Raw genomic sequence first — 13,752 nt, forward strand, 5'->3', positions numbered from 1 at the left:
AAAGCAGATTGTTGCAGAGCTCGCTGGTCCTTCTGCATTAAGAACAGATCTGTGTGACTCATAGCAATAATCCACAAAAGAAAGTAAGCCTAAGGCATTCTGAGGGAGAGAAAACTGTGCACCAGCAGAGCAAAACAGTGCAAGACTGCAGTAGCAGGGTGGCAGAAAGCTGGTCAGTAGGGAGACTCAGATCTCATATACCTTGGGAGATGATCTTAGATTTTATGTTTTTCAGGAAGTCTCCCTGAAATTGTTCTGCTCTGTATTAATGAGCACAGAGCAGGGCCAGTGACTTTCCACAGTAACTACTTGAGGGTCTGGGGACAACGTAAGTGCCTGGGCTGAGGCACCTACTGCAAGGCCATTAACAGTGAGAGCTCGGAGCTTGAAGAAGCACCCAGCTGCCCCTGGCAGTAGATATCTGACTGGGACCAGGACAGAAGTCAGGGAAGTTATTTGATATCTTCCAGTTTTCTTAGACCATTACCTTCACTGACTTTTTAAAAACATTGATTGATTGATTGATTGCTCTAGCTACCTTAAGCAGCTGCCCACTCATTTCATTTTTAGTTCATTTTTCTCCTATAGGATAATGGGAGATGTCTGGGTACATTGCTGAGCACTAGGTCAGCAGCACGTCACTAAAGATTTGCCGTAAGCCAAAGTCATCTTTGTGGTTTTAACCTCCAGTTTGTGAATGGCTATAGTTATCATAGAGCCTTGTTCCAATGTGAGGTACTTGAAGCAATTCTTAAGTTCTTACCAGCTGAGAACTTCTGTAGTTTACTTATTTAAAATTCTTTCTTGTATAAATTATTTATAAAACACCTCTTTACGTTGTATACTTAAATGAAGTAAGGTATTGCTACAGTAAACGCACCCTGTTCTACTTCAAAGGCAGACTCTGTGTCTAGACTTCCACATTTTGTCCGGCTGGAGCCTAAGTAGTTTACCAAAGTACTTTAACAAGAGGTGCTGTTGAGGTACAAGTTAAGATAAATCTACCTTTAAAATGCATCATTCCATGGATAGGCGAAGTTGAAAGTCAGAAACTATTTCATTTGGTATTGTTCAGCCTATGTTTTGGCTTAATCTTCTCCATGTTTGCATGCTAAATTAGAACAGAATTGTTAAGTGCTCTTGTAGACGCTAGCAAGGCTCAAGAAGGGTAGCATGGAGATTGTGAGTGAGATTAGTCAGGATATGAAAAAGTGAGAAACTTCTCTTTCAATTGATTGATGATTAATGAAATATTAGAAAGGTGAAAGGTAAAATTGGTTGTTGTTTTTTTTTTTGGTGTTGTTCTTGCTTTCCCATGCTTTAAATGAGCATTTTGTTGCTAACCACACCTTTTACTATTAATAGAATTACTATTATATTATACTTCTAATTTTTGAAGATTTCTATGTGGTTTCTTTATTTTACTTTTCTGAGATGTGCTTTATGTTCTTAAAAAAATATTATTTTTAGGGATAAATAAGATGTGTTATAAATAAAATAAATTATTGGGAATATTCCTTAATTACCTAGCAAAATAAATGAATGAACCAGAATTTATTCAGTAGTTAATTAAAACAAAATGATTGTGTAAGAAAATATCTTAATCTATATCACACTTTGTTGTATATATTCTTTTTATTTTTTGGTAAAGGTGAATACCATAAAAATGTGCTCTTGAGCAACTAACTTATTTTGAGACACGATGTTTATCTGTGTAGTTTTTGGTTGATCTGGAGCCAAATCCTGAAGCTTTTAATCAATTCTACCTAATTGAAAATATGTTAATTAAAGATCTCACTGATGTTTATTGAATTCTTGTCTGGATGAGACCATGGCAATGGTTTCAAGAATACTTCAGGGTTTCTAGTGGTGTGTTTGTGTGCATGCACATGTGAGTAAATGTGTATATGTATGTGTTCTCATTTGTCTATCTATCTGAAAGGAAAGAAAGAGTATTACTAAGTGTTAGATACCAGCAACAGTTCCGGAATCTCAAATGTTGCTTTACTTGAAAGAAATTTTTCTATTTTTCACATTCAAATAAACTCCTTAAATTCCAATAAAAAATGGCTGTCTTAAAACTTGCCTATTTCCTTGCAGGCTCATTCATCTGTGGAAAGGGCTGCGCTGATCAGTGGTGTGAAGATTAAAAGTGTTCCTTCAGATGATACTTTTGCTGTTTGTGGTTCAGCCCTAAAGAAAGTTTTGGATGAAGACAAAGCTTCTGGTCTTATTCCATTCTTTGTGAGTACTGGATTTTAAGTCATCAGTGGATTTATTCTCATCAGTTATTTTTGGGAGAATAGATGATCTTATTCCTAAAAGAGGGTTTAACAGGCTTGAATATTAATATTAATAGGTTAGAATATTACGAGTTTCCATGAATGTTCTTCATGCACATGAGCTTTGCTAGAGACATTTCAAGTATTTATATGTGCAGAAAAAATAATTGTAACTAGAGGCATTCTTGAAGTTTAAGAAGCATTAATTTGCAGGAGGCGCAACACGTTTGAGCAGCTGGTTGCACTTCTGAGCAGAAAGAAATTTTTAAAAGGAGATGAATTTGTGCTAGACATTTAAATAAGTGCAGGTGAATTTTCTACTTGTGTTTATCTAATCCTGCAGCGTTATGGTCTCCTAACACTTGAGTTCCAAATGGCCTCTTATACAAAGAATAGTTGTTTATTTGTCAGATCAACTCCTTTCAGCTCAGAACACCATCTCATCATTTCAAGTTAAAATGATATATATATATTTTTTTCATGGAAGAAATAACCTCTGTTTTGTTTCATCAACAAAACAATTTGCTCATTTCCAAGCATTATACCTCGACAAAACTTGATTTAGACCGTGATCTGCATAGATTTAAAAGGGGATGCAATATGTCAGCAATAATATATTTTCTATTGACTTTCCATTAAATAAAAATTAGAGCTTAAAGAGTATCTTTTAGAAATTCAGAACTCTAGAAATGAATTTTTAAGGAGAATAAAAAATGTCACTTCCCCCCCCCCCCCCCCCCCCCCCCAGAAAAGTCATGTCTGACAACAGTTGTTCTTTTCTTTCATGTGGTAACATTTTGAAAAGTGCTAACGTGACTTAGAATTCTTTGAACAGTTTTTGGAAAAAATAGCTTTTTTGCCAAATGGGAATGAGGTAGCTTGTATTTCCTCAAGCCTTTCGAAAATGTAATCTTTCTGCTGTTGTTATTAAGCTTTAGTGTCTGATCTTATGTATTATGAGAATGAGCAGAATGAAAAATGTTTTTCATATAAGCTAGGGTGTCAAGAATTAGCAAGTCATTGGCGTAACCAAGCACATCCCGTCAGCTGCTTTCCTGCATGATGAGTATGACAGAGAGACAAAGCATCTGTGGGGTTGGCTGAATGGACTTCCTTCTTTTGAAATGGAGATGTGCCATAAGGTTTCATGTCTGTTATATTGTAACAACTCGTAATATTTGATGCAAAGTCCTACTTTTTTTTTATCTTACTATAAATGTTATATGATTCCAAATATAGCACTACATCACATATCTATGCACTAACAACAAAGTTAATGCTTTCTCCTTATCTTTTCTCCATTTGCAAAAAAAATGCATCTTGCCCCTCTTGAATATTCATTTCTTATTAATATTCCTGTGTGTAGCAAGAGGAAATCAAAAATTCTCTTTCATGCATTCAGCAACACCTTTTCAAAAGGTAATTTAACTGTTGTTTATTTTTTCCTCTGTTTGCTTAGCTGTGCAAGAGGCTTTCAAAGGCAGCACAGGCTCAGTCTGTGTTAATATGGCCTGTGCCAGGTCTTCCATTTATTTGTATACATAAAACATGTCAGGTTAGATTAAACTAGATCTCATTATCCTTATGGCTGGCCTCTTAACTCCAAAGGTGTGCTAATTCTCTGTCATGCTGAACAGCAGTCCATGCGCTGTATTAATGCTCCCTTTTCAGCCTTGCAGATTTCAAAAACCTTTGCATTTCTTTTGTTCTTTTGGTGCTATTTTATTTAGTTCTGGTGACAAACTGAGGCACATTGCCAAGGAGACTCCTTATGCCACTGTATTCTTTGTCTCCCTGTTTTCACAGATCCTTTACTAAGGAGAGTGATTCAACATCAAAGCAGAGTTTAACAGAGGAAAAAAAATACAAGCAAATTTCAGTGCTTTATATACAGAATCTTGCTCTTGTACTCATTTATATTGAACAAATGAGAAGTCGTTGTATTGAAGTTTCTTGAAGAAGTGAATGGTGAATCAGGAGTGCATTTCCATGATATGAAGGAGGTTCTGTCATTACAGCAACCTGTTAATTACATGTTTGTTTTCCACATACATAAGATCTAGTAATCAAGCTTTTGGGGGGAGGGAGGTAGGGGGTGGTAAGGGGGTAGGAGTGAGACATTTAGAAAGAGCCTTTGAATTCCTATCCACCATCTTTTAGCATTAGTAATGTGTACGCTACTTTGTTAGTGTAAGCTGCTGCCGAACAGTGGACACAGAACATTGCTTTTGTTTCCTTTACAAAAAAAAAAAAATAAAAAAATCAGACTTGTGTTGATTTCCCTCTTTCAAAATACTTGTGAAGAAATTGAAATGCAGACATATTTTGATACAGTAAAGCAACCAGACTGTAAAATGCTTCTAACTGTGTCAGGTAAAGGGGAACTGAAGTTGTCATGATTTACCATGGAGCAGTTTCCTAGTGTGTCTGATACTCAGCCCTGCATCTGGCCATCAGTGAAGGGAAAGCTGTGTCCTGAAATCCTGTGCTGAAGTTGTGCTCATTTCATTACTTATGAACATTAACTAAAGGTTAAGTGCATGATTAAGTACTGTTCTCCTTTAGGACCTATGCTCCCAGTTTGAGATAGGATTAAATTGGATGAGTGTTAATAGAGATGCCCAAATGTGGTGAGTCATGCACTGCTAAATTCAGAGGTAGGGTGCACTGCTTTAGAGCCTCCTTTACTTGAAGTGTGTGATAGTCTGTGGGCTTTATCCTGTCTGTCATAAATTAGCACAGCTATATTGCAACTGGTGTATATATTGTACAATATACTTCAACAAACTCATCCAATGTCAGGCTGCTGCAGTGGGATGCTTTTCCTGCTTAACAAAGGCCCAGCACAAAATCTCTCAGATTCTACTGAAATGACTCTTCTGAAGGATGATCTGCAGGAAAGGCTGTTTATATCTGGACACATTCAGGAAGCAACAAATCAGTTGGACAGAAAGAGGGGACATCTTTTCAGTAGGTGTTAGCTCTAAGAGCCTAACCGCAGATTTCCATTTGGAAGGAGTATTCTTGAGGCACATACAGATACCCAGGGTAATGTTTCTTAACCCACGCTACATGAGTACAAGCTGGGAAAGAGCTGAGTTGGAGAAAATAAAAGTAAGAACATTGGAATTTCTGCCTCAATTTAGTGGACTGCAAATGGAAATTTTTGTGGTGAAAGTATGCAAAAGGTATCTGTATCTTTTTAAGAAGCTGTCAGAGGTCTTCCAGTCGAGAAGATTGAGTCACTGCTTTGAGGCTTCATAAAGGTTCATGTATTATCCCCAGCATAACTCAATTTCAGGAAAGTAATATGTGCGAAGACTGATTCAAGCATTTTAGCTGCTTTGCATTTGCAGCTGACTCTGAGGCAAATCTGAAGTGCACAACCTATGGATGGAGAAGGCCTTCAGGCTATACTAAGCCATCAGCCCCATTTCTGTGATTCAGCCTGTCCCCCGCCCCCTGCATAAATGTGATTTTCCTGATGTTGTACAGGTTACAAATTCAGTTAGGTTTGTTGGTTAGCACTGAGGCAGGGTAATGAGAGCCATGACAAGAGCAGGTGCTGTCATTTTAAGTGGCTGCTGAGAATTAAAACAAGTAGCTCTTGAGGCTTAGACATTACAGAGAGGACAACAAAATTATTTCAGTAACTGGGGTATCCTTTACAGAATAAGGCATTGTTCAAATGACTTAAGCATATGTTTGAATTCATATAACCTCTCATGGAAACAGCGTACTCCTTACACTATCAGAGGGCAATGATTTAGCTGCATACAACACAAATAACAACTGTTTCTAAGTTTCTCTTGTGAAATCGCTGTGATTACTTTAATTGCCGAACTGACTAGCAATTCACTCTAATCTTATCAGAAAGTCCACTGCCTATTATTATAAAATCTATGCATAAGAGCAGAGCTAAGTCTGTAGTTCGCTCTTTCTCTTGGTAGTTTCATTGGAAAAGTCCCCTGCTCCTCCTGAACCCAAAGGCCCTGTCTGTCTACCCATTATGGAGCTGTGTGACACAAATGCACTGTATGAACTAACTTGTAACATACAACTGTGTGTATATTTTGCTAAGACAGAGTGTTTGTTTTCTGAACGGTGTAGTAGATGGACAAGGATCACACAGGTGTTCATTATTCTTTTATCAGGATCTCTCATGAGTCCTTGGGGGGGAATTGCATATGCACACAGTAGAAAACCTCTGCAAAACATGGCTAACTGTTGGTGTACAGGGAAAAACAGAGGAAACTGAAGATGGTGCATTGACAGTATTGGCAGAAACAAATGAATAACAGCCAAAAAAAAACCCAAGTACAAAAATAATAATAGTTACAAAATTCTGGTGAGGTATTCATAGTCATCTGGCTGGGCTATGATCTACATGTAACCCTGGATGAACGATCTAATTACTTCGTACCACTCTAACTATAAAACAGCATAATTTATTTGTCTATACAAACTGTAAAGTATATTTTATCATATAATGATTTCATACAAGGCAAAATTGACTCCCAGCCTTTATCAGTAGTTACAAAAATAAGACTAGATGTTTAAAATGTAAGGGGAGCAATAAAAAATAAAATGTCAGCTTAAATGCGCTTGAATTTTCTGGGCTATAGCTCTATCTGGATTTTCTCAGTACATTACTGTAGCTCATTTTCACCTCATTACATTCTTTTACTACTGTGATACTTTCTTCAGTATTTATGTTGCCCTGCTTTTGGTCTTGCAGCAGGAGACGCTAAGTGAGAAATTAACACAATTCTAGGATGAACCTAGGAGGAAAAAGTTTAGAATGGGATTAAATTTTGCAAACTTGACAGTGAACATAAGCTACTAGAGGACAGGTCCCAGGCTGCAGATCCCTGGAGTGTCAATCAGTTACAAATATCTGAGTCTCTTCAGTTCAGGCAGTAACTTCTAATTTGCTCAAGTTCAGAGATTTCCAGTATAGCATTAACTGAAAATCATTTTGATGATAATTTTGAATGTGGGACTGGAATCGGGCCACATGATAAACATGTGGCAAATACAGAAAATATATAAAATTTCTGTTAATGTAATACTGTGACTGATTAATCAGACAACTTTATAAGGACACTTGATTTTATGCATTTGACTCCATAAGAAGCAGGAGAGCTTTGAGGTAAAAAAAACCTCCTAGATTCACAAAAGCTATACTGTAGGACAAGTATTGGTTAAAAACAAATGATTTTATCCTATAATATCTATTCTTTCTCTTTACAGTTGCCTTTCCAGACAGTTCTTCTGACTTGACAATTTTCTTTGCTGTGACACTTAACAGTTTCTTGCCTTTTTTTTTTCTTTTTTCTTTTTTTGGTTCTGCAGTTTTGTGCAACGCTTGGAACCACACCTTGCTGCTCCTTTGACAAACTGCTAGAACTGGGTCCTATTTGTAAGTCTTTATCAGCTGCTACTTTCTAAAATTGCAGATACCAGCTTAAGCTGTGCTGAGTCATTTCCAGGGTATTGTGTAGTGTCACTGCCTGAATTCAGTAAAGCTACTTACAGATGAGACTTTAAGTGACAATTTTCTTTCTAATATTAGATCAAACAGTCTCTGACCACTAAAGAAGACTGAGGACATCGCCTCAACGTTTTTGAAGGAGCATTTTGGAATGCTTTCAATGAAAACACACTGTATTTTAGTTTGTAACGTTTAGGCCTTTACATGCCAAGATTGTCTAGAGCAATGGAGAAGATCACGGAAAAGCTGACCTCTGAGTCTCCTTTGCACCCAAAGCTTTGTTTCTGTTTGGTTCTAATGACTACAGAAGGCAGGGAAATTATGCACCAAAAATCCAAATGTATTTGTAGTCCTTCCTCTCTTCTATGCTATTTCTTTCTTACAAGAAGACAGGACAGGTACCAGTGTGCTGAATACAGTGGACAAGCCATGGGCTTTTCCTGTGTTTTCTGAGTTAATGATCTGCTGAGGCAAGCTTTGATCTGCAAAGAAGGTTGGTCAAATGAATACACTTGCTGGCTGATGAAAATTTGACAGAATTGCATCATATATATTTCAGTGTATCTTTAGAGCAGGCTATTTATAGGCATGGAACTTTGATCTTTTGTTCATTTATTCAAGCAGAGCCTAAAACAGAGTTTAGGCGGTGGTGATGTGCTTTAAGTTCCCTGCTTCTCAGCTCAACCCCCAAAGACTCAGTGTTCTAGTTCTCCTTTCTGAAAAGGTTTTCTAGTGACCTGCTTAGCAGCTTGAAATTGTTTTGCTCTTCAGATAATTCCTACAGACCTGATCTATTAAAACAGTAATACCAATACTCCTTGGATAGCAATTAATTGTGACTGTTTTGCAAAGTGCTCTCAGTGTCTTCCTGCTTATGCAATGGAGTCCAGCAGGATTACACACTAATCACATCATAAGTCTTAAATTAAAAATTTAGTCTTAAATTTTATTTATTTATTTATTTTTGTGTAGAGGAATCTTCTTCTTGACATAAATGACTGGAAGTCCTATAAAATAAAGGCAGTGTCTCAAACCAAATGTAGCCAAAAATAAATAATCAAATGAACTTTGAGCATTTCTTCAAATAAGACTGCCTTATCATAGAATGGTCTGGGTTGGAAGGGACCTTAAAGCCCATCCAGTTCCAACTTCCATGCTGTGGGCAGGGACACCTTCCACCAGCTCAGGCTGCCCAGGGCGGCCCCGTCCCACCTGGCCTTGAACCCCTCCAGGGATGGGGCACCCACAGCTTCTCTGTGCAGCTGTGCCAGGGCCTCACTGCCCTCTGAGTGAAGAATTTTCTCCTAACATCTGACCTAGATCTCCCTTCTTTTAGTTTAAAACTGTTCCCATGTGTCCTATCACTGTGCATACATTTGAAAAGTCATTCTCCCCTTTCCTTGTCAGCTCCCTTTAGGTACTGAAAGGCTGCAGTGAGATCTCTCTTGGGCCGTCTTCTCTTCAGGCTGAACAGGCCCAGCTCCCTCAACCTCTCTTTGCGGGAGAAGTGTTCCAGCCATCTGACCGTATTCATGGCCCTGCTGGAACTGCTCCAGCAGCTCCATGTATTTCTGGCACTTGGGGCCAAGACCTGGATGCAGTACTCCCTCAGGAGTGCAGAGTAGATGGGAACGATGACGATCACCTCCCTCACCCTGCTGGCCACCTCTCTTTTGATGATGAAAGGAATAATCTTATGCAAAATGTAGTTTGCAAGAATGCAAATTCCTGCATGACCTTGGTGCCCCAGTGCAGATCTGAATGGCATGTACAAATATGCATTAGAGTTAGTTTGTGACCAGTGGGCTTCAGTCATCAGTTCCTGGACTAGCGCGTTTACAGTGTGAATTAATACAGAGGATTAATAGCAGAGTGTGATTATGTAATTGCAGAAGGTACATGAGCTGCTCAAATGCTGAAGTATTTCTACAGTGAGTAATCAAAACTGGTCCTTTCTTAACCTCTAGGACTTGCTCTTGAATAAGCGTATCAGTCCTCAAAAGAAGTAGTTTCACATGGTTCAAAAGCCTGTATATGCACATATCAATATGTGACGAAAACCTGTTTAAAAATGTGTGTTTATTTGTGACTTACAAGTTAAAAGCAGGGAGCAGAGCTAGAACTCTAGCTCTCTCTTGCTCATGTGGTGTTATTAAATTAGGAATGAATACCTACATTCTAGATGCATATTTTTAAGTATATTTTAGTGGTTCTTCCATTAAAATTGTTTAGTATTTTATACTGCTTAATAATAATAAGAAAAACCTAAATATGTAGGGACTCTGCTGCTCTAGAAAAACTGGACAGGAAGAATAACATTTTATGTACACATCTTAATGTAGTAATGGAAACCCAAATAGCAGCAATGTTTCATGTCTTAAGTTTAAGTTGGAAAAATACTAGCATCAAAGAAAATCTCTCAAGAACTTTGTTTTACAGTTTTTAATCTTCTGTTTAATTTATTTTTCATTCAATTATTCTTTTTTTTTTAGGTAATAATGAAAACATCTGGATGCATATTGATGCAGCCTATGCTGGGAGTGCATTCATCTGTCCTGAATTCAGGCATCTTTTAAATGGAGTGGAGGTGAAGTGAGCCACCTGTTAAAACCTTGCTCTTCTGTAGGCTCTTCCTGTTTAAAGAAACATCCAATATTAATGGCTTTTCTAGAATCTCAAAGTATTCTGCACTTCAGCTTACACTACAAATCCCTTCATGTTCTATTACCTTACTTATGTTTATCTACTACTGGTTTATTCTGGAAGTATGCAAATTATTATAGTATGTGAAAGTCACTCAAGAATGGCAAATGGTAGTAAACCAAATACCCTCAAGAAGAGCACATCTGTAACACCCTTATTCTATATTACAAAAAGAAAAAAAAGGAAAAAAAAATTAATGTGCTCATTATGCCTGATTTTTACTTGCATTGTGAGAGTCACGTAGAATACAGCAAGTAGCTGTATCTCAAAAAGAGAGAGTTTAATAACCAAGAGAGCTAAGTGAAATATTCCCCCATCAGCTCTTGTGTCCCTTTTCTCCTCCTCACTTGCTAAGCTACTTGGCATTCAGTTGCTTAGATAATGATACTTCAATTTCCTGCTGCTCCCCTTGGGCAGTCAGATAAGTCCTTGTCTTCCATGTCAGTGGAGAAAATATTGCTGTTTGGTGAAGGCAGAAGTTTAAACACAGCACAGATAGATAGTGACTAATAAAGAAGAGGAGGGAACCCCTCCCCCCAACCCTCCAGCAAATAAAGCATTTCTTTCTGTCTCTTTTTTATCAGCAAATGAAGCTTGTTGTAATTTCCTGTGGGGGGATATATTTTAACTTACTGTTATTGGTTCCTGAAGGAAATGAAACAGCATCCCTTGTCTGGTCCAGCATTTGCCGTAAAAGTAAATATTTAACAACCGCAGATAGGTTTCTTGCCTTGTGCAGTGTGGGGAGATAGATCAGTAGCAGAAAGATAGATAATCTCTTATGAGATAAATTGTTAATTGTCTACAAGTAACAAGGAAGGTTTGAGAAGCAAATGAGAATGAACAGTGCTGCATGGAGTAGTCAGACCCTGGTGCTTCCAGGCCCCCATCTCTCCTTACATTTGATGGCAGATTGCCTCTGCCTTTCTTAACACACAGCCTACAGAAGAAGCCTTTTCCACATGATGTCTGTCTCACCTGAGTTTCCTCTGATGATGCCAAAACTGGCCTTTCCCATGATTTATATAATGTGTTGTGAGTGCCTGTTTGTTCTATGTACACTTTTTTCTTTCAGCTTTAGAAGAAAAGATGATTTCCACTAAAAGAGAATACTTGGGCCGTAAAAAAATAAGTAATTTCCCGATCATTTGTAATTTGATGGCTAAACATGATCCACAGATTCTGAACAAAATACATAGTTTGTTTCTCTACGTGAATTTTGTGTTTATATGTCAAATAATCTTGGAAATAGAAAGCTTAGTCAATCACTTTGGAAATTTGATATGACCTGCAGCAGCTATTGCTGACTATGTTTGTGTTTATTATGTGAGAAATTGTTTAGTTTATACTGAAATATATACTTCCGCATACCATACTTATCTGAAAGGTGTAATTCTTAGCAGATGCTCCAAATTTTGATGATAACAGTAGTTTAACTGCATAATAAACCTAAATTCAATTCCCAAAATGAAACCAAGATATAACTGCAGTAGTTAATAAGTAAGGTGGTATCAGTATGAATGTTACCTAGAAAGCCCCTGTTTGGGAATGCATTCATAGTTAAGGTGTACTCAGATAATTTGATTAAGTTAAATCATGCACACTTCCATAATTCTTATTTATTTATCTGTTCTCAGTTTGCAGATTCATTTAATTTTAATCCCCACAAATGGCTCCTAGTGAATTTTGACTGCTCTGCTATGTGGTAAGTATTATAGAAAAAGGAAATGTTACGAAATACAAAAACCATATGTTAAATGAATCCACCTTTCTAGTAATAGATGTTTATTTACACTTCTGTATTGAAAAGAGCTGTGGATAGCTTTAACTCTTGTAATTTACAACATTCTCTATTTCATATAATCCAATTTTATAACAAGTACAATTTAAAGGAGGAAAAGAGGGCCAAAAAATTTAAAACTAGAGGGATATGTGGCTTTGTTTTTGTGAAACTAATGCATCAGACTGGTTCAATTGTAGTGGCTGCAATTCTTATTGAGCTCTCAAGGTGCTCGTCAGAGATTTTTGATCTAATTTTACTCCTTCTGTGCTTCATCCTTGACAACAGTTGTTCACAATTCTATCTACTGCCAAAAAGCATTGACATAAATAAGGTGTGGTTGTGAAGCGAGGGGTATTCTTCTTTGATAAGAGAGGGCTTATACAAGTCTAGTAGAGAGATATGATCATTTTTTTCTTTGAGGTGAATGTCTGATTGCAAGTCTATAAGTTCCATTTCTTCTGCAGTGAATGTGCTAACTTATTAAAGTAATTTATGAAATAACACAAGCCCAAGTTTAATAATTAAATAAGAAAACTTACATGTCTGCTTAAAAACAAAAGATACATTTTCATAAACACGCACACATGTGAGTAGGTTGAATTAACATTTCTGACCATCCCTGTGTTTTAGAGAACAAGCACGCGTGACGTGTGACATTACACACGTCTTTTTCACAGATCTTTTTCTTCCTTTCCATTAAGGTTCATGTCGGAGCCTTGATTCTTTCAAAAGCTTCTCTAAGAATGGTTGTGATTTACCTGATGAAAAGCAGTTAATTTCAAAAAGGAGTATTTTTGCAATTTGGTACTGATTTTCCAATTTCCCCAGATGACAGCAGAGATTACATTTTGATATGAAAGGATGCTAGCGTAGAAACCTGTAGACATACTTTGAAACAAAGCAAATTAACCACAGCAGTAGTAATAACATTCCATAATAGATGATCCTATTGTGTCCTAGAGTGGAATTTCCAGAACATAATGTCTACCAGCATCATGACTAATGGGTCTTATTATCAAAACAGCAGATCAGTAAATGCAGACTATTTATCAAGATAAATTAAAACATCACTTTCAGTTATAATTGAAGATTTTTGTAGAATTGAATCAGGAGGGAGAACTGAAAACTTACTTTAAAAAGAAAACTTTCAGACGTCATCGAGAAAAAAGTCACCCTTTCCTGGAAGAAAAGAGGCATGACAGTGGTTATTCAGTTGCTTTTGGTTAATCTTTGGCTCCTTTGAAATTCTTAACAAAGTTGACATTTGCACAAATATGCGTATTATTCAGCTTCTATGGTACATTTTTGAATGTAAGATTGTTTCTGACATAAACACTTCAAATATTCCAAGCCTATTTTTTTCTCTTCCTTAGATAAATAGCTTAGATTCAACTCATTCATTAGTAATGGCAGTGATTAACCAAGGCTCCAGTTTGTAAGTTCCTCATAACTAGCTGTCTCTTCATACGAAAACAGGGAGAAGATGGGAC

The 13,752-nt window shown here is 37.1% G+C and overlaps 1 protein-coding gene across 1 annotated transcript in view; it reads left to right on the forward strand.

Annotated features, from left to right (window-relative positions):
* FIGNL1 (fidgetin like 1) overlaps window positions 1-13,752 on the forward strand; it is a gene marked incomplete at both ends in the record, with an annotated part of 51,423 nt that overhangs the window by 12,020 nt on the left and 25,651 nt on the right. The window contains 4 exons of the mRNA XM_079533897.1: window positions 2,101-2,244; window positions 7,638-7,704; window positions 10,269-10,363; window positions 12,117-12,184. Coding sequence (XP_079390023.1) covers window positions 2,101-2,244; window positions 7,638-7,704; window positions 10,269-10,363; window positions 12,117-12,184 — 374 coding nt within the window. The remainder of the gene's footprint in view (window positions 1-2,100; window positions 2,245-7,637; window positions 7,705-10,268; window positions 10,364-12,116; window positions 12,185-13,752) is intronic.

This window comes from Tetrao urogallus (assembly GCF_951394365.1).
Source record: "Tetrao urogallus genome assembly, chromosome: 3".
NCBI classification, from domain to species: domain Eukaryota; kingdom Metazoa; phylum Chordata; class Aves; order Galliformes; family Phasianidae; genus Tetrao; species Tetrao urogallus.